At 33.2% G+C, this 22,667-nt stretch overlaps 1 protein-coding gene across 1 annotated transcript; it reads right to left on the bottom strand.

Moving 5' to 3' along the window:
- Nucleotides 1–197: 197 nt before the first annotated feature.
- LOC127727883 (uncharacterized oxidoreductase TM_0325-like) lies at nucleotides 198–21,661 on the bottom strand. The gene is made up of 9 exons (XM_052235043.1): nucleotides 21,541–21,661; nucleotides 18,093–18,232; nucleotides 16,290–16,382; nucleotides 13,094–13,232; nucleotides 8,697–8,737; nucleotides 4,687–4,756; nucleotides 3,595–3,631; nucleotides 1,824–1,896; nucleotides 198–436 (listed from the first exon to the last, which is right to left on the bottom strand). Exons 1-9 carry the CDS (start codon nucleotides 21,575–21,577, stop codon nucleotides 260–262), a joined length of 807 nt encoding a protein of 268 aa, XP_052091003.1. The 5' UTR covers nucleotides 21,578–21,661; the 3' UTR covers nucleotides 198–259.
- Nucleotides 21,662–22,667: the final 1,006 nt, after the last annotated feature.

The following is a 22,667-nucleotide window of genomic DNA, read 5'->3' as shown; positions in this document are numbered from 1 at the left end:
TTTTACAGATTTCTATAGTGCGTGGGGATTGTTCATTGGTTGAAGACCGTACGGTGACCTAATTGTGCCACTTTATTTGTTTTTACTCTCATTCTGTAGTCTACCGGTATCATTTTGTGATTTATAATTTTCAGAGAATTATTTTCGTATCTACCCATTTCTTTCAATCAACTAAAACAATACCTTTGCTCTTTCATGTTTTTAAATTGCTTCAGTTTTAATGGTATAAGTTATTCCATAAAATACACAATTACAAGTATCATTTAACACTTGTTGTAACTCCAGCGGATATACAATGTCGTGCGCCATCTACATATAAAATCTGACCAGAAATAAACGACGCTTCATCGGAAGCTAAGAAAGAAATTGCTGAGGCCACATCCTCTGGCACGCCTACTCTTCCAAGTGGGTGTTTTGCTGCTTGTGCAACTAAAAACTGAAACGAAAATATGTTGAAGCTGAATATTTTGCATACTGTTTCTAATATCAACCAAACTATAATTCTAACCAGATAATTACAAAAAGGTTAGAAGTACATAGATTTATGTAGATGAAACATTATCCTATACACTATTTTTTCTGTGAACGTCTGTATCGAAATGCAACAAAATAATTTACATTATAATGATCACTTATTCATTTTGGATTGTTTTCAGTTATGGTACTTACTAAGATAATACAGAAAATATTCGTAAACCAGATAAAATGGAACGTTTTTCTTGTACCGTGCAAATAAGCACGAACGAATTCGTTCTTGTAAAATTAATTACGTAAACATAGCTTTAATAATAAATGTGCATTTTGATGTTAATCAACTTATTAACCTGAAATTCAAATTAGTTTTACATGATTATCACATCAAATAAGGGAAAGTTTCATGTAAAATACACGTTAATTCCTAAATGAAACGTTTTCCATGTTTTTAAATAGATCTAAAACAACAACAAAAAAATTGTATTTGAACCTTTTTTTTCAAGTATCATTATTAAAAAGTATGAAACCGATTTCTGTTCGTAACACACGTGGTTTTTTTTTAATATTGAAAATAACACTTTATAAATTTGATGCCTTCGAAGACTTTTCACAATTTACCTTCACCAGGTACACTCAACCCCAAACAATCGAAAGCAATGAATGTATAAATACTTGAATCCATGAGGAGCTATATTAACACAAGGGACACAATCCAAAAATATTAAACTTTTGAGGGAAAAATAAAACACAAAACAGAACAGCTAAATCGCCAGCTTTGCCTGATGGAGAATCATTTTAACTTTTCAAACAACTAAATAATTTATGAGATTGATATTTAAGATTGAAGTGTATAATTTAAGTCATACCAGTAACAAAGCATTTGCTACTAAGCGGATGGTATCCTCTGAGGCTTATAGATTATCGACGGTTTTTCTAACGAGAAGGTGTTTCTCAGCTACAATCTCAACGAAGGACGATAGCACGAGATGAGATGTGGCCGAGAAACATCCTCGAGCTTGAAAGACCAATACTAATCTGTTTATCGCTATTTTGCCTATTGTTGATGTTTTCATTGACAACGGCGTGTGCGCCCTTAGTTTCTAGCGATAATATCTATCTCAAGCGAGTAGCAAGATATGAAATATTATCACAAAAATACACAAAATAGCAACTTAGCGTTTATGCCATATAAAAATTACAAATTGAACTTTTGGTACAAATTTGACGAATGCATGCATGTGTCATTCATATAATTAATATCGATGGAGATTGGTTATCTTTCGAATGAAAAAATAACTATTACGAAAGTTTTGACACAATAAAAATCCAAAAAAAACGAATAAAGGTACCTTTTGATAGTCTTCATCAGAATGATATCCTCTTTCTCCTCGTCTAGCTATCTTTGACACTATTGTACCTGGACTAAATAGGAAACATACTGTTAACGAAACGATTAACGCTAATATTTTGTATGGAAAGTCTATAAATAGTATAACAAACGCAGATGGTTAACGATGATAAACATATACTGTATATACATTTGTATAAAATTTTAAAGACAGAGAGAGAATACAATAAAATCATCCTAGTTACAATAAAACAGACAACACCATTGCAATAAAAAACGATTAAAAGGCAACCAACAATAATAAAACACTAGAAAACCAGAATTAGCAATAAAGAAGCCCATTAAAATCCGTGGTGAACTCATGGGCATCGGATAGACACCAGTTCTAAATCAGTGGTGAACTCATGGGCATCGGATGGTCACCAGTTCTTGATACACTTGTGACACACGTCGTGATACACATTGTAAGTAAACATACGAGTCACATTTGGTAATATTCCAATCGAGAAAAAGAGGACGATATTGTGCTTACGCCAAGTAGAGCATATCCGTGGTCATCTGTGATATCTCATAATGGTCAACAAAATCATGATGGCGTCCGTTAAAAGTGATAACTTCAATTTACTATTTAGTAACCTTTGATGCAATGACCTACTTTTAAGCAGTAACACTATTTCAAAGAAATCATGATAGGAATGCAAGCCCTGGAATATCGTATCAACTTGGAAATATATATCAAATGCAAGCGCTACTGGAATATGTTGCTTCACATAAATGCACAGTTACAATGAGAAAATTGAAATGTTCTCTTCTGTCAGTAAACTTATTTCTCAAACAACATTTGATGGAAAATAACCCTTTGGTTAAAGCGGAAATATTTAACAAAAAAACACGTGTCACATCATCAAGAAAATCATAAATAGTAGGAAGGACCGTCATACCAACATCCATACACATTTATATTATCTTTGTGAAGAGTGATAGTTTGACATTTATTTTATGCTTGGTACTATGTAAAACATAATTATTGTGAGAAGTGGTGGGGTTGGTGTCTGGGATGTTAGCTCATCATAAAAATACTATTTAAAGTAAAACCATCATATACCAACAGTAATTATAAAAAAAAAGTATCAGTGAATTGTGTCCAAAGCTCTTCATGATAAAATTACTTTATTGAAGTCGTTGTGGGTCCAATAAATAATTATACGTAGATCTAGTTTTTAGTATGTTTATTTGATATAAATGTTGTATGAGGTTGACACATGTTTACCGGTTAATCAATCTGACAGAATCATACTGACCGAGGAACAAAATCTGAGGTTTGCATACTGTTTATTAAACATTAGTGCTTGCATTCTTATTGCGTTTCTCTGACGAACGTGCAAAATGTTAGTCTAGTTAAATGCATCTGCATACTAAGTTTTGTCAACCTAGGTTCTGCGTTACAACAGTTATGTCCCGGACACGAAGTGGGACGGACAGTCAGACATCAAGACGATCAGACGAATATTTTGTTCCTGTATACCCCAAACTTTGTTTTTCGGGGATATAACCATGTTGGCGGAAATCTAAAAACCACACACTGCGTGATAGCCAATATATCATAAAAAATGAATACCACTTTTACGCCAATTAATCAGTGGTGTTTCTAGAAAGAGCCTGGTTGTATGGTCCTTTTCAATAGATTTGATTGTTAAACAATTGTATTCTACTTTAATTCTTGCTGACATGTTGTTTGTTATTAATAGATACCAACCAAATAAATTACTTACTTAACAGCGTTTACTCTTACACCAAATGGAGCCAATTCTGAAATAATCATTAAAAGTCTTTTTAAATTTATGATATTATACATCTCCTTACTTTCATACCTATAAAAAGGTAAAAAAAATACCAATGGGGAAATAAAAAAAATAAATAAAAAAATTAGACAACACCATGACCAAAAGAAACAAAACAGTTGAAAACACAAACATTAGTATACAAAACACAATACAAATAACTAATAAACCAGCAAACTAAACCCCACTAAAAGCTCAACTCAGGTGCTCCTAAAAGTTAAGGAGCAATTATTGTTCCACTAATGGAACTTGTGGCTCATGACAAGTCAAAATTTGGCGTTAAGTTATGAACGAAGGAAGGGGAACGTCTCTTAGACAAATAGTACATCCATGGTCATCTGTGACACAGATATTTAGAAAGGGTCTTATTAAGAATGATGGCATCTGTAAACGTTTCGAAAAGATGACTTTCAATTTAACCATTAAGAAACTCTAATTTATCTTTAACATTCATAAATCTTAGTTTAGCATTGTTCCTTTAAACACGGAAACATACTTAGTAGAATAAGGTATCAGCTGGGAGACCAATATTAAAATAATATATTTGTTATTTACCAACTCGGTTATTTATATTCAATTATGAATAATTGTACAGTGCTCTAATCAGGGCACCATATTTAAACTGATAAAATATATAGCATATGTCTATATCTACATCTATATCCAATATACAGATCAAAGTGAAGTATATAGAATTTCACATCAACATTAACATGTACATCAAACCATACCCCCTCCCCCCTCCCCATCTCCAATTTCATTCATTTCAGTTACTTTGGAAAATAAGAAAAGTCAGTTGACTTAAGCTTCAACGTCGCATTTGTATTGGAAATATACTAAAACCCTGGTCGTATGAGAACTGCGACTTTTTCAACAACCACACCATCACAAGGGATGATGTTCCCTGTACCATTTACTTTTAATGTCCTTTAAAAGTGTCCGTTATCTCTGCGACTTGCTAAGGTACCTATCTAGTTGTTAAAAATACTTTAAAGGGCACTGGACCCATAAAAGTATACTGACCTAAAGCAAGACATTGTGTAAACATATCAATAGCGGCTTTACTCATACAATATACAGGCAGCTCTCCCATCTGTAAAAAAACAATGTATAGTTACTTATTGAGGCCGTCAACTCATGCTTCATTTCTATACTCTATATAAAGGTGGACAGACACTAAAAAGTGTATACAAATATTCACCCAACTTGACATCCGTAACATAATTTCGATATATTTCCTTTTGTTTTGCTAAAAACGTAAAATATACATTCATTTCAAATCCATTTTCGAGAATATAGATCACGATACTTATTTTCGAGAAATATCAAATTCAAAGTTTTTCAATTTTGTATATCACTGTTTTGAAAATATAAAAGACAATTTGTCTACACAAGGGTAGCACTATTCAGATCCATTGCCTTCTACTAATAAAAGACAAATGGGGGTATATGTTCTTGTATCATGGCTATTTCTCAAAATAGTGTAAAGTGTGATATCCAATTTCATTATCTCCATAAACTGAACTAATTTTTTTCAAAAATATTTGGCAAATTCAGACATATTGAAAAAATTTTAACAAAAAACTCCAAGGCAATTTCAAAAAGGGGAAGTCCATAACAACTGTCAAAATCAAAAGCTATCAAACAACGGAACAAGTGAAATACAACTGCCATATTCCTGACTTGATACAGGCATTTTCCGAAGAAAATGGGGGGTTAAACCTGGTTTTATATCTTGCTTAACCTCCCACTTATATGAAAGTTGTTTATAAATCCGTTATATTGACAAAATAGGGTGAGCAATCCAAACAGACATAACAGGTTAATGTGAGAATAATTGGGACCAAGCAGCCAAAACCGTGTAAACATACATCACAGATATACAACACAACTGACTAAAAAAATCAAACAAACATACAAATTAATCTAACAAAGACACTAACAATAAGGTATAGTAGACGGTTAATTTGACAATGACGTCAACAAAAGAAGTTTTTGTCGTTGATAGTACATACCCTATATAGTATACACTTTCTCGATAAAGTAAAAATTAAGTAAATATAAATACAAGGGTAAAAAAAATAGAAACAACACTGTAAAAACCCTTTGTACGGATCGCAACTCAGGACCCACCTGCACCAGGAATGCCCAAATTTAAAGAGTCAATAAAATGCTCCGCAGGGCGCAGCTTGATACGACCGCAGAGGTCGAACCCTGAACAGTTGGGGCAAGTATGGACACAACATTCAAGCTTGATACAGCTTTGCATTTGGACTGTGATTAAATATTTGACACAGCATAGGTTTCTGACACAGAATGAATGTGGTCTAAGAACTTAAAAATTTTAAATTGGACATTCACCTATTATGGTCCAATATCCAAAATCTAAATACATGGTTAGATTCAGCATATCAAAGAACCCCAAGAATTCAATTTTTGATGAAATCAAACAAAGTTTAATTTTGGACCCTTTTGACCTCAATGTGGACAAAGTTGATAACAGGGCCCAAAAATCAAAAATCTAAATACATGGTTAGATTCAGCATATCAAAGAACCCCATATATTCAATTTTTGTTGAAATCAAACAAAGTTTAATTTTGGACCCCGATTTGGACCAACTTGAAAACTTGGCCCATAATCAAAAATCTAAATACATGTTTAGATTCAGCATATCAAAGAACCCTAAGAATTCAATTTTTGTTAAAATCAAACTAAGTTTAATTTTGGACCCTTTGGACCTTAATGTAGACCAATTTGAAAACGGAACCCAAAATTAAAAATCTAAATACACCGTTAGATTCGGCAAATCAAATAACCTCAATAATTCAATTTTTGATGAAATCAAACAAAGTTTAATTTTGGACCCTTTGGACCTCAATGTGGACCAATTTAAGAACGGGGCCCAAAATCCAAAAACTAAATACACGGTTAGATTCAGCATATTAAAGAACCCCAAGAATTCAAGAATAAAACCCCATTGAAATTGGTCAAGAAATAAGCAATTTATATGAAGTATCTTCTTTTGCACAATACTGTGCAATTAAATATTTCTTGCTATTGCGCAATACTGTACAATTGACAATTTCTTGCTATTGCGCAATATTGTGCTATTGGATATTTCTTGCTATTGCGCAATACTGTACAATTGAAGATTTCTTGCTATTGCGCAATACTGTGCAATTGAAGATTTCTTGCTATTGTGCAATACTGTGCAATTGAAAATTTCTTGCTATTGCACAATACTTATAATATAATAAATTACACATCCTGTTTGGTGTGTATCTCCTACCATATCATTATTATTTGCTTTTAAATATAAATCAGAAATAACCAACTTAAAATGGAAAATTTTAAAAGAAAAAAAAAAGGAAAAAAAGAAAAAAATGAAAAAAAAAAAATCCCCCCCTCAAATTTTTTGAACCCCCTTATGATTCATGACCCCCAAACTCAATCCCAGCCTTCCCTTTGTGGTATGGTACCTTGCAGTACAATTTCAGAGAGATCCATACACTTGAACACAAGTTATTGTCTGGAAACTAGAAAAATGTGTTTTTTGGCCCCAAATTCCTAATCATTTAGGGCAATTACCCCAAAACTCAAACCCAGCTTTCCCTTTGTGATATGGAACCTTGTAGTACAATTTCAGAAAGATCCATACACTTACACACAAGTTATTGTCCTGAAACTAGAAAAATGCTTGTTTTTTGCCCCTTTTTTGGCCCCTTATTCCTAAAATATTGAGGCAATTACCCCCATCATCAATCCCAGCCTTCCCTTTGTGGTATGGTACCTTGCAGTACAATTTCAGAGAGATCCATACACTTGAACACAAGTTATTGTCTGGAAACTAAAAAAATGCTTATTTTTGGCCCCTTTTTGGCCCCCAATTCCTAATCATTTAGGGCAATTACCCCAAAACTCAATTCCAGCTTTCCCTTTGTAATATGGAACCTTGTAGTACAATTTCAGAAAGATCCATACACTTACACACAAGTTATTGTCATGAAACTAGAAAATGCTTGTTTTTTGCCCCTTTTTTGGCCCCTGATTCCTAAAATTTTGAGGCAATTACCCCCAAAATCAATCCCAGCATTCCTTTTGTGATATGGAACCTTGTGGTACAATGTCAGAGAGATCCATACACTAACACACAAGTTATGTCTGGAAGTTACAAAAATGCTTATTTTTGGCCCCTTTTTTGCCCCTAATTCCTTTACTGTTGGTACCATAACCCCCAAAATCAATCCCAACCTTCCTTTTGTGGTATTGAACCTTGTGGTAAAATTTCATAGAGATCCATTCACTTAAACTTAAGTTAGAGTGCGAAAACCAATGTGTCTTCGGACGACGCCGGACGACGCCGGACGACGACGACGACGACGCCAACGTCATACCAATATACGACCACACAAATTTTTTTGCGGTCGTATAAAAACCCGATGGCGGGATGCATAATTACCGAGTCATGTCAAAAGTCATACGACCAAAAGAAAACATAATAGCACGAAGACAAATAACGGGGAAACTTAAGTAAAATAAAAAGATACAGAACTTCAGTTCCTAAAATCTATAACTCAAGACCATCTTGTATTTTTTTTGAAGTAGACACTGAATATTTATCCATTAGGTCTTGGTACTTTTCGATGAGCTTTTTGAGAAAAAGGACGAGACGTTCTTTGACAAAACCCTTGGCTGATTCATGTTTTGCTAAGACACCGATGAAGTTTCCCAAAGTCTGCATAACAGCTGCAAGCTCTTGAATATCGTATGATTTGAGAAATGTATACTCCAAACGAGGGTGAAGTTTTTATATTGCTACTAAGGTGAGGAAAAGTGAAATCGTCTAGTATGTCATAGACTCTAGTACTAAGATGACCGCTGTTGTTAAATTCGAGGTAAATGTCTTGAAATGATGATTGAACTTAACCGGTATTACACCACATATACTTTCGACACATGATATAGAAATTGAACTAACCGGTCTGGTCTGACACCAAGCACACTTGACACATAATATAGGAGTTGAACTTACCGGCCTACCACCACAAATACTTGAAACAAATACAATATTTCCTGCAGAAAAAAGGAAGAAATAATAAAGAATTGTGAAAAAATGCTAACAAACGAGTTATCTAAAAAAAAATTAAAAAGGAAAACACATTTTTATTAAAAAAAAAAGGTTCTTTTAATCTTTTTATTTTGTAATATTAAAATGTAAACAGCTGTGACACATGTCTTGTTTCATATTTTTAAGTGAAAACAATTACCTTGTGTATTTATACAACCAAAAGACAGATCGGAAAGCGTTGGGATTTGATGGAAAAAGAGAATACTACATAAATTGATTAGAATCATATTAATTACTATAATGATTTACTATTTTAACCCAGGTAATCAGGTGTCTGAAATGATATTGATTTAAAGTACGACAAAATTTACTCAAAAGCATTCATCAACTTAATTTAATATAAAAAATAAGGAGACGTGGTGTGATTTCCAATGAGAAAAACTATCTACACGAGTCCAAATGACGTGGATGTAAGCAACAATAAGTCATCGTAATGAGCAAAATTCATACAGTTAAATGAGATATAAAAGGCCCTGAAAAAATGTGAAACAATTCAAACCAGAAAACTAACGGCCTGATTTAAAACAAATCAATTAACGAAAAACAAATATGCGGAGAGCACCAACAAACCCTAAATTACAGGCTTCTCATACATGCTTTGATAAATATTAGTAATTATAATATCAGATGTCTTGACCAATTTATCTTAATTTGTCCTTGGACAAAATGTAAATAGCTGCGACAAATGTCTTGTTTTTGCTATGTTTATCGGTTAATGTAAATTTTTTATATATGATACATAAAATCAATGAAGATGTGATGTTTTGTGTAAATTGTACATTGTAAGATTAATAAATTTGAAAAGAAATTATAACTTTATAATCGTTAAGTTACTTATAAATACGAAAAAGAAGATGTTTGATAAACGTCGTGGAAGCACCCTAAACTACAAAAAGAGAACGCATCAAAAGCAGATGGTCACGTGACGGTGTTCAATAAACAGATTATATTGTTGTCAAGCTTTAAACCGGTAAACTCGGTAATAGAAAAATAGTGAATAAATTAAACAAACTTTCAAAGATATTTCTTCATCACTAGATTCACCCAAATGAAAAAAAATACAAAAAAAAAAACAAACATACAATTAATATCGAAGGATATCTACCCCAGGAATAAATTACCTAAGCTGTATTTGGAAAAAAACTTTCTGAATTTTGGGTTATCAATTCTCTTTAACCTCGCACTTTATTTGCCTTTTAACTTTTTATATGCAAGCGTCACTGATGAATGAGTTTTTTGTAGACAAAACGCGAGTATGGCGTACAAAAAAATCGTGGGTCTTTTTTCACAAAAAAATCTTCGATAAAAATTGATCGTAAGTTATACTGAAAAGTTCATGACTTACGAGTATTTTTTGTCATAATTTTTTTTAAATGAGTCGCTGGTATCTTTGGTGAGTTTTTATTTTATGTATATGTATTCTTCTATTTCCTATCTTTTATGTTTTAGAAATCGTTTGATCTGAGACATACAACAGTTACATAAATGAAATCAAGATGTATTGTCTCACTATTTTTACTCATTGTTCAAATTTTATTTATCATATACCATGTATATAAGCCAAGGAGTGTTTACAACAGTAAAACACATCATCAGATTAGAGACGAAACCAGTGTAGTGAATCAAATGGCTTATACAACAGACCTAAACTACATCAACATAGGAATTATATTTAAAAACGCTAAACTGTATCCCAGAAAGAATATGGAATCAAAATTTGAAACTGCTGTTTTCTCAATGATTAAGTGGACTGAATATTTACGTCATTGCTGATAGCTCAAGCTATATCCTTGCAGAAAACATCATAAAAAATGCTACAATGAAATACAGAAAAAAGAAAGTTGTTGTAAGTATTTAATAAAACTGCTACGTAGGATATGATAATTCATATGATATAACAAATGAGCTGCGTCAGATAGAAATCGATCTTATGTATGTGCACTTTTACATATACATGAATCAAACTTTGATTGATTTTGGAACATTCAAATACGAAATAAAAGATGATTTTTGGTCTATTTTGTAGGGTTCTTATATCAACTTAATTTTCAAACAGTTACCTATTTTGATCTGAGCGTCACTGGTTAGTCTTGTGTGGATGAAACGCGCGTCTTAAATTTTAAACCTGGTACCTTTTGTTAGCTATTATTCGTATGTTTCTCTGTCCTATATGTTCTCAAATTATGCTACGTAGGATATGGCCATAATTCACGGGATTATGAAATATATATTACAAGGGCTAGTAAAGATTGTGGCTAACGAAATAATTTGCGGAAGTATTTTGTTTTTTGGTAAGGTAACACATGGAATACTTAGATAAAACATATAGGCAATGATGTCACTATGCCAGCTATTTTATAAACTGTTAAGGTCAGACAACAGTAAATGGGCTATGTTATAAATTGTAAAATTTTGCATGCAATTTTGGACACGAAAATCGAAATAGTAAGTAAAATTTGTGTGTACAATTTGTGGTAAACTTTCTAAAAAATATCTTTTAAAACTCTTTTTTTTTCTTCAAATTCTACACCAAAATAGATTGTAATAAAAAGAAATCGAAAGAATTTAACAGTTATTTCCCATTCCTTGAGGCCGGTAGGTTAGAAGGCATGAATATCTGCGATTATACTAATTGTGATAAATTATATATTTCAGGTTATAAAGTTAAGAGGAGGAAGGCTTTGCAAAGAGATCTTATCACATCCTCAAAGACATCAAACCTTACTTCATAAATTTAGATTTAGCAAATTATCAAGACTCCATTTTCTTTCTATTTATTGTTATGCACAAACAAATGCCAGATACAGTAAACAAGATCATTATGCTAGACTGTGACATAAAGTTAAATAACGATATTATGGAACTTCACAAATTATTTGATAAATTTTCAAATACAAATATCATTGATATAGCTAGAGAAAACCCACCAGCTTACAGACATGTGATGTCCAAATATCGCAAATTACACCGGGAACTCGCATTGGTGAGCCACCTCTAAGTGGAATAACAGGATTCAATGCGGCCGTTATGCTTTTAAACTTGGATAAAATGAGAAAATCGAACATTTACAACCAATATATAAATCCCAAAGTTATAAAAGATGCGTCGAAAAAATATTCTTTTAGAGGCCATTTAGCTTACCAAGATTTCTTCTTTTTGTTAAGTTTAGAACACGAAGAATTATTTTATATTTTACCTATTCATGGAATAGACAGTTATGTACTATCTATAGAGACAAATTCAAAGAGTACAAATCTGTTTTTGACCTTTACTTCAACTGTGAGGGTCATATTAATATATACCATGGTAACTGTGGTATGCAAATTCCTAAATTAGAATGGGAAGAATAAACCCTGACTTAGCATCTTAATTGTATGTAAGAACAACAAGTTCAAAACATTTTTGTCATTAAAAGATCCATTACCTATCAAATATTCGTTCATTTTGGTATTTACTTAATTCAAGAAATTTCATTTTTATGATAATACAGGATTATGTTTTCTGACTATCAATAAAACAGAGGCCCAAGAGGTGTAGTCAATGGATGTGACGAAGGCAATGAATGTACATTAGGCAGTTTATCATATTTATTACATTCTACAAAATATTTACAGACAAATTCAGCCTTTATAGTGTAGAGACGCGTGTTTCGTCTACAAAAGACTCATCAGTGACGCTCGATTTCAATCCGCTCAGGTTTAATCCACCAGTTTCTACATTAGGAAATGCCTGTACCAAGTCAGGAATATGACAGCTGTTTTCCATTCGTTTGATGTGTTTGAGCTTGTGATTTTGCCATTTTATAAAGGACTTTCCGTTTTGAATTTCCCTTGGAGTTCGATATTTTTTTTATTTTACCTTTGATTGACATTAAGCTCTCCCTCTATTTTTCTTTTAAAGATATAATCCACTAACTGTCCTGCCTGGTTACACTGCTGTTAGTTACACGGTTATCAATTCTAACCGACGCTCATATAGCATCCTTTACCATTCAATGAATTTGAAATATTCATCAAAAATGTATATGAAGGAATAACATTAATGTGGTATTTTTCTCATTTGTTAATATGATCTAAAAAAACCTGGTGATACCCTCAGGTACGAAACGTCCACCAGCAGTGGCATCGAGCACTCAATGAAGATACTAGGCTTATGATTTGTCAGCTAGTTCCATTCACATGTATCATGTTGTTGCATTACTATTTAAATATGTCAAATGATTTTCACCTCTTTAAGTTGGATCTGAGCTGTTCCCAGCAACCATGGTTAACACGACTATAACCCTTATTTTAAGTACCTACCTTTTGTTTGTTTTATATATTCCATGGCGGCTTTTGTTAGCATGAATTGTGCCTTAACATTGGTGTCAAACATTTCATCATACTCTTTATCTGAGGTATCACCGGTTTTTAAATAGTGCACCATTCCTGCATTATTTACCTAAAAGTTACACAGAAATAACATTAAAATGCAATTCTCAACAAAGTTTAAGATAACCTTTAAGGCACCAACCATTCATCTTTCGTGGTGGACGAGGGATTTATTTCTGGGGACAAACTCTTTTTAACTTTAATCCAAAACATTTTTTTTCCATAAGATACATGAACATGATTTTTTTTTAATTTAATGTTATTCTTAATCAAACAATATATCTTATACAAAAAAGCATGCCACACAAAAGATGAATGGTCTGTGTGTTACGGTCTAGCATAGACAGATATTGCATAACTTCTCCTACTTCAAAAATAACAAGGACAAAACTAGCAAGCAAATTGACAAAACTAATGAAATACCTGTTACATACCTAAGTGAAACTGCTCTAAAGATTTTTGAAACGACATTTTAACTGTTTATTTGCATAGATACTAGACATGGAAAGTATTTTGAACTATATTTCAGTGCATGTGGTTAAGTGGACAAACGGCTACATCCTAGATGGTGAAGTGATGTCTAAGGAAAGGAATAAAACAAAAGTTCCAATCTATAAAAAAAAATTAAATCCAGGTTCAAATGTTCAGGGCATATTCAAGACGATAACGTACCAAACAATGTTGTGCCTTCTGTCGACACAGAGAGTCTCGTCAACATGAATAATGTTTTATCTAAACACAGATGATTAACTAATTCGAATGAAAAGTCCTTTCTGATACTTTCTACAAAAATCTGAGACCAAATTTAATATTAAAGTTATTCAGAGCAAAAATTACCAGCAATAAAAGATCAACAACAAAAAGATGATTTGGTTATGAATTATATTCTAGTCTACAATGTTGGAGAGTTGCCATTGTTGCAGATGCACTTAGATTTAGAAATAGAAATTTGAATTGAATTTCACCAGGAACGCTCAAATCGAAAAAAAAACCTAGAGTGTTAAAATATTTGACGAGTTATTTGACCAAAACGGACCTAAAAGAATAGCTTTCTACGGTCAACTTTGCCTGAGGGAATTCTTTTTGGACTTATGAGTTTGACTATGTCTTTGGTATCTTCCGTCTCATTTTTAGTTTCTAATTACTTCCCTTATATAGTAATTCTAGAATGTTTGTTATACATTAATTATGTCAGTGGCGGAGCAGTGGCTACCGTAAAAGAGGCGAGTAAAACATTTGATTGTTGCTCATATTTGTTTTAATGTTGACGTGTAAATGACACCATTCTGACATAACACGTGATATTATGGCACAAGACTGCCAAGAATATATCACAAAATATACACATTTTAAAAGGATTAAAGAATTTAATTTCTTTGCAATAACAAAGACCAAATAATGGCTGACATCATAGCTCATCCTTTAAAAAATTCCGGAATAATAATTGCACATTACGTGATGCCTGTAGGTCTCAAGGAATAAATGTCTGCTATTATCTAGTCTATTTCACTAAATAAGATGAATTTAATCAAATTAGACACAGAAGACTATGCAATTCGATTTAACCATATTATCAAAGACCTCGTCCTCGAGCCTTACTTCATCAATTAAGATTTAGTCAACTAAAGTGTTCCCATATTCTTTCTGTCTCCCATCACAGACTTACTAATGCATGATACAAAGTCAGTACACACAAATGTTATATAAGACTGTGATTTGAAGTTAAAATAACGATATTATGGAACTTCTTAACAAAACATTATGAGTTTTCAAATACTAATGTCATTGGTAAAGCTAGAGAAAGTCAACTAGCGTGTAGAATTAAAATGTAAAAACATCGTGAATCACAAGCGGGAAAACGGACGAGCGAATCGCATCCAGATTTTAGTGCGGGGATTATTATTTAAGACTTCGACAAAATAAGACAATCTAACCTTTACAACTTTTTTCTTTTAAATCGCAAAGTTATACAAGGTACATCCCCCCAAAAAAATCTCTTAAAAGCTAAACAAAATTCTTCTTTTTGTTATGTTTAGTACGCGAAGAATTATTTTACATTCTACGTTGCTAGGATTAGATAGTTGTGTACTGTATTCAGAGACAACTTTAAGCAATACATTTTTTTAACCTTTACTTTAATTGCGAAGTTCATATTGATATTTATCATGGTAACTGTGATACAAAAATTCCAAAGTTGGAATGGGAATAATAAGTATATCGTTGCAATATAATGGCTACCCAGATCTACTGTGAGCTATACACCTTATCGCTATTTATTCCAATAAAGAAAAAAACAGTCACTTAGACAACTTCCTGTTTGGGTCATCCGGCGCAAAAACAAAGGTCATCAGTAACGAGCTGAGGGATGAAAAAATTTAGAAAGCGAACACTTTGAAACTTTGATAGATTATGATCCACTTTTTCGAAACTCGAATTAAAGTAAAAACAAATTTTTGTTTGAAGTGTTTACGATGGTTTAAACAGGTCTCTTTAAAAAGTATTATGCATACTACATTGTTTAAACAGGGCCCCAGATAGCTTCAACTGGATGAACAAGTTGTGTAATTTCAAGACTTATCCGGAATGGAATAAATAGCGATAGGGTGTATTGCTCACTAATGAAATCCCCGCAATAAGTATTCATTAAACAGAAAGTTGGATGTGTAAACGCATCACATAGTGCTCTAATGACGCTTGATACTATATTTCAGGAAGCTCTGATTTGTAGTTAACGAGATAATGCGACGAAAATTTCATGAATAGACAGATGCGGATCCAGGATTTTGAAAAAGAGCGGGTGCCCAAACTAGGCAAAATTTGTAGTGGAACCGGTAAAAAGTCTGGATTAACCATAAATGACGCTCCATAAGGGGGGCCCGGGCACCCCTCCCCCCCTAAATCCGCCTCTGATAAGAGATTGACCTTTATACAAAATGTATAGTAAGAAAGATACATCCACCCTTTCGCCAAATTAAAGATGAATCTTTACGTGACTGGTTTACGAAGAGTAATCGTAGGTTCAAATATACTTGTGATTACCAAAGTTCTGAATCTTTGGCAAAGTGAAGGAAGCATTGGAAAACGAATTAAATGTTTTAAATGAAATGGATATAAAAATCGAACTTACAAGTACATCTATCTTTCCGAATTTCTCTATGGCATTAGATAATATTTTTGACTGCACAGCTTTATCTGTAATATCTCCTACAACCGATGCAATCTGAAAATAATCCGACATAAATTATAACTTAAAATTTAGTTGTAAAAAATGTCTAAAGTTGCACTCAAAATAAGATAACAAAATCTTCACACGACCGTCGACGAGTCCTGTGATGAGAGAAAGTTCGTTTATCCGTGCGAGATACGTAAATATACGCTTTTCGGTCTTCCCTGTTTGACCGGGATGTATCGCGCAATAATGTTTTACCTATCTTATCAAGTCCTCTTCCGGTTAGCTTCATATTTTGACTTGCAGCTGATATTTTCGTTACACTAACTTGCAGATAAGAGCCACAAAGTTAAAATCCACATCCGATAACAAAGGGATAACAATAAAGGCAACTTCCTTAAAAACAAATGTAGGTTAGTACGTAATAAATTCATTCGCATAACAACACTCTAAAGTCTGCTGCTCGTGTGGATCTATTTTTCAAGGAAAAAGATAACATTACATGATGATGTTTTTACTTTTTTTTCCGTTCTTAATATTGACCAAAAAGGCATTCTTGCCTACTTATAACCAATAGCGTCCTTTCGGAGAACGTGCCAAATGTTGAAGCATTCCAACTGACTAAGTTCCGAAGTTAAAAAAAATAGGGGAACATTCCCTAAACAATTCATTAATAGCAGTGACACACCTTCACCAAGTGTGCAATATTTCTGTGCAATTTCAGGGATCTGGGCTGGTCAGTTCAGCCTGTAGGAGGAAAAGATTTCACAAATTAGGTACCCACTTATTCCCGACCGCTTGATATCACCATACTAAGTGCCGTCCAACAGGGCTGCATTTGGCAAAAAATTGATGCCGGTGTATAAAATTAAAAAACAAGAACGTGTCCATAGTACACGGACGCCCCACTCGTCCGTCCGTTCGTCCGTCTGTCCCGCTTCAGGTTAAAGTTTTTGGTCAAGGTAGTTTTTGATGAATTTAAAGTCCAATCAACTTGAAACTTATAGTACACATGTTCCCTATGATATAATCTTTCTAATTTTAATGCCAAAGAGGGACGAAAGATACCAGAGGGACAGTCAAACTCACAGATCGAAAACAAACTGACAACGCCATGGCCAAAAATAAAAAGATAAACAGACAAATAGTAGAACAGATGACACAACATAAAGACTAAGCAACACGAACCCCACCAAAAACTGGGGGTGATCTCAGGTGCTCCGGAAGGGTAAGCAGATCCTGCTCCACATGTGGCACCCGTCGTGTTGCTTATGTTATTACAAATCCGGTAAATAGTCTAATTCGGTAGTTCACATTCGTGAAAAGGGAAGGGTATTGTAGTTACGACATTAGGAACATATCATCTGTGAAACGGTTATTCCATAACGGTAAACCAACTCGTGATAGAGTTTTGACCCAAATTTAATGGTCCACTGAACATAGAAAAGGATACTGTCCCGCTTCAGGTTAAAACTTTTGGTCAAGGTAGTTTTTCATGAAGTTAAAGTCCAATCAACTTAAAACTTAGTACACATGTTCCCTATGATATGATCTTTCTAATTTTAATGTCAAATTAGTGTTTGACCCCAATTTCACGGTCCACTGAACATAGAAAATGATAGTGGCAGTGCGGACGGACGAACGGACGGACGGACGGACGAACGAACGGACGCAGAGACCAAAAAACATAATGCCCCTAGGTGGGGCATAAAAAATGTTTTTGTTTTTGTGGTCTGACATTGTTGTGTATTAAAAACTTACATTATCATTAGGTAACCCTAATTGTACGCATTGGTCTTTTGTCTTTTGTAAATTATCGCCATTTCTGCCAGTAATAAACAATTTAGCCCCGAATTTGGCGAAGTGCAATGCTGTTCCTTCACCAATTCCTGAACTAGCACCTACAAGAAAATACACGTACAAAACTTAAACATATACATATTAATTCTTTGCATCTAGAAAAACTTGAAAAGGGAATAATGAATAAAGCCTTTTTCCTGGTATTAACATAGACCTTTTTTGTTTGCAATGCATGCATAAAACCTTTTTTTTTTATTTCTGACGGTATTAACTACTAGTATATTGAATTGGAATACAGCAGCGCAATTGCTGTCGAAAATATAAAGTTGCAGATTAAGATTGGTGATGTTAAGCATGCATAAAGATACGATTCAACAAGTCTGAGGAAAAGGTAAATGCTAACTGCTGATAGCTTTACAAAATTCGTATCGTTAAGTGAAGTAGCGGCCAGGGGCAGATATCTTAACGAAAGTCAGTACATTCCGGAAATCTGAAAAACAGGATGACATAACAATTCTTTCATTTGTTTATACCACTGGACGTTAAGCAACCAACAATCAATCAATCAATCATTTGTTTATATTACCATTTAATCCACCTTTTAAGTTACTTGGAAAAAATATATTGACTTTTACAATGAAGGATAAAGGTACAATGTATGGAAAGACAAAGGACTGTTTAGGCTATTTAAGGCTTTGATTTTGTATTATAACCTGATTGGTGCTACTGACCATATTCTGCATACACCATAAAATAATCTTCTTATTTGATAATACATCCAGACAGACTTTGTTATTCAAACCCTTCTGGACGTGACATATTGTGTAGACCCTTTTCTTCGTATGAAAGTCGTTTGTTAACCTCGAAATGTTTTTGGTTTCTGTGTCGTTGGGCTGCTGTTGACGTAGACCACACATTTTTTCATCTACAACCTATAGATGCATTTTGTTCTTTATGCCATTGGGCTGTTGGTCCTATTGACGAAAACCATACATCTCCGTTTATTTAGATGTAAAAGATTAACTATACCTTTGAAATTTGCATAAGAAAAAAATCAGACATATCTTATTTTCACTACATCTTAATGGAAGATATCCTGCTACCATTTAAAAAGAGGGTAATATAGGGTACAATCTTGGAAAGGGGGGAGTTATGACGGGCATTAGTCCAAATTTCGTCCGTTTTTACGTAATTAAAAGAAAAATTATAGAAGAAAAATCGAAGAGATCCCCTCTGGTTCCGCCATAGGTTTCCTCTTGCAGACATGTTTTTAACCGATATGACCAACAACTCAAAATAAAAACATTTTATAAAGGAGCTTCTAAAATTTCATTATTCAATAGAAAAATAAAAAAAAGTTATGGTATGCTTGCAAATGAGACAACTTTCCACCAGAGATTAAATAAATGACGTAGCAGTTAGGAAATATAGGTCACCGTACGGCCTACAACAATGAGCAAAACCCTATACAGCATAGCAAGCTATAAAAGAAAAACTAACGGCCTGATGTTTGTACACAGCAATAAACGAAAAACAAATATATACAGCACTGAATAAACGAAAAACAAATATATACAGCAACAAATTACAACCACTTAATTACAGACAACTGACTTGGAACAGATACACACAGAATGTGGCGGATTTAAATTTCATAATGGACCTTCATACATTAATCTGGCCGTTTTCGTGCTAACTGAAAAAGAAATTACAGAGACGAAAGTGAAAACTGTATTTAACAGGACTGTGGTGGCATCAATGCAGCTAGGTATATACAACTCAACCACCGAAAAATTAGGGATCTTTGTAGAGGTTTTCGTCGTGATTTCTTAAAATGATACTCATTAGATGGCAAAAAATGGCGATGTTGTCTTCAAAAGTGGCGAGGCTGTTACTTTGGCGGTACTAACTACAAACTACACTTTTGGTCTTTGGTGGATAGTTGTCGCATTGGCAATCATATCAAATCTCCCTATTTTTAAGTGACTGAATCAAGATTTGTTCAATTATCTGTCGCCTTCAACTGCTCACAGTTACTCATTGTTTCAAATGATGCTTAAGACATATGTGCCAACTGTGCTCCGTAACTGCTTCCTTTTCAGACATCATTTAAACACACGTTTTTGTTATTTGCCATGGCATTTTCAGTTTGTTATTGACTTATAAGTTTGAATATCCCTTTGAAATCTTTCGCCTCTCTTTTAAAGGATGCCCAAGACATATGTGCCAACTATGCTCCGTAACTGCTTCCGTTTAAAACATCATTTAAACACATGTGTTTTGTTATTTTCCTTGGCATTTTCAGTTTGTTTTCGACTTATGAGTTTGAACATCCCTCTGGTATCTTTCGCCTCTTTTTAAAAGGGACCCACAGTGGACCAGTAGTCTAAGTAGTTCATCAGAGACTTTATTGTTAGAAAAATATTTTAAATCAGACAATCCTGTTATTAAAGTAACAGATAACCATGCAGAAATATTGCATTAATTCTAAACTATACTAGTTGATATGTAATAGAATTATCAAAATTTAAAATTTTGTTGAATTGGTTGAATTGCTTTTGATACTGTTTTAAGATCTTTTAATTGACTACATGTAACTATTTGTTTGTGACATCAGGTACTGTCTGGTGAATTCATATTGTACACATTTTAATAAAATGTTATCAAGAGAAAAAGTAGTCCATCTAATGTATCACTAGCCTGTCAACTATGAGGTTGCGAGTTCGAAACATTTTAGTGATGAAAATGGCGTTAAACACCAACAATCAATCATCAATTAAAACAACAGCAATATTTTGATCTTGAAAAAGTATGATTATTTGAGTTAGTCACATGATGCTTATTTGGAACTAATAAATCTAAAATAAACTATTTTGGTCGATTTTGGGTTAGGCCTATGGGTTTTTTTTTTAATTTTTTTCCTGGGAGATGGGAGGGTTGATTTATTTTTTGTTTTTTTTTGTTTTTAGTTTTGTTCTGTTACTTTTTTTTTCTTTTTTTAAAGCTTCCAACCACTTTAAAATTTTCTAAGATAACTTTCATGATAGTGTCCGTACACATCATTGTACACGTATCATATCCTTATTTGTTGTAATATTAATAAGGGAAATATTGAAAACACTTTGTCTACATTGGCTTTCCATATATGTAATGAACTTCAGTTGAATGATACAATTTATAAATACTCTTCAGATTACCTATTAAATATTAATACATAACTTATTTGTGTCATTTTTATTATTATCGTTATGTTTTGTTGTTGTTGATATTTATCTTTTATAAAAATCCTCCCCGATTTTCCTGCAATTTCCTCCCAGGACTGTGTTATACGAAGATAATTTGCCATGTACACATGCTGTGGTTCTGTTGTTTGGCACTGACTGTACTATTGATATTAGATAACACATACCTGTGATTACTATGACCTTTTGTTTCCAGTTCGTCATGGTGAAATTACTGAGAACTGAGAGCAAGTTATGTATCAATTTAACAACGAAGTGATATTGATAACACAAGCGGTGTTAGTAGAATTTGAACCTGGGTCATTTAAACCCGGACTCAGTTAATAGATAAAGTTGATTGGTGCAAACCATGTCATTTTTTTATAACATAAACAAGAAACAAATACATTGAACCGCGCTTTTGCTGTTCATTTAGTGTATAAATATAAAACAGTACTCCGTAAATTCAAAGATTTTTCAATCATGAGACCAAAAAAATGAAATACCTAGTATATACTGCATGACTGTTTGACTAATTTGATTTAAATTCAGATCCGTCATAACTCGCCGGCTCGTCAACATAGCAAAATCAGAGATCTATATTTTAATTAGATTGGTATAGATCTGACAAGGAATGTGAAAGCTAGGTCGGTTGTACTGTACTTATTACTATTATTAGTAAAAATAACCAATTTGTCAATAGAACAGCACTAAATTAGCAGAATTTTATCACAGCTCCTGAACAGGTTGCGCACCCTATATTTAGTACTGAATGGAAGCACTTCTGTACTTTTAAAAAGCGACTCGAAACTTTATGTGCCTCGTTACCTCAAATACTTGATTGCCCCTAGAAATTTTTCCTACAATTGCCGAAAGATATCTGTTTTGAAATATTATAAAGAATATTCATACTTCTCCCAAAAGTAAAGTCTCAGTAAAAAAGGTTTTCTATGATGATAGGATTTCTATGATGATGGGATTTCTATGATGAAGGGATTTCTATGATGATGGGATTTCTATGATGATGGGATTTCTATGATGAAAGGATTTCTATGATAATGGGATTTCTATGATGAAGGGATTTCTATGATGAAGGGATTTCTATGATGATGGGATTTCTATGATGATGGGATTTCTATGATGATGGGATTTCTATGATGATGAGATTTCTATGATGAAGGGATTTCTATGATAATGGGATTTCTATGATGAAGGGATTTCTATGATGATGGGATTTCTATAATGAAGGGATTTCTATGATGATGGGATATCTATGACGAAGGGATTTCTATGATGAAGGGATTTCTATGATGAA

The sequence above is a fragment of the Mytilus californianus genome, unplaced genomic scaffold (genome assembly GCF_021869535.1).
Source record: "Mytilus californianus isolate M0D057914Y unplaced genomic scaffold, xbMytCali1.0.p SCAF_2, whole genome shotgun sequence".
NCBI lineage: Eukaryota > Metazoa > Mollusca > Bivalvia > Mytilida > Mytilidae > Mytilus > Mytilus californianus.
The sequence above is the reverse complement of the archived record's forward strand: the minus strand, read 5'-3'. Positions and strand labels throughout refer to the sequence as shown.

Coding starts and splice junctions, on each gene's coding strand:
- LOC127727883 (XM_052235043.1), bottom strand. CDS start 21,577: ATGACGAACTGGAAACAAAAGGTCATAGTAATCACAG. Junction 4,757..8,696: donor GTATTTGTGGTGGTAGGCCG/GTAAGTTCAACT, acceptor GTTTTTTTACAG/ATGGGAGAGCTGCCTGTATA. Junction 437..1,823: donor CTGATGAAGACTATCAAAAG/GTACCTTTATTC, acceptor TTTTCGTTTCAG/TTTTTAGTTGCACAAGCAGC.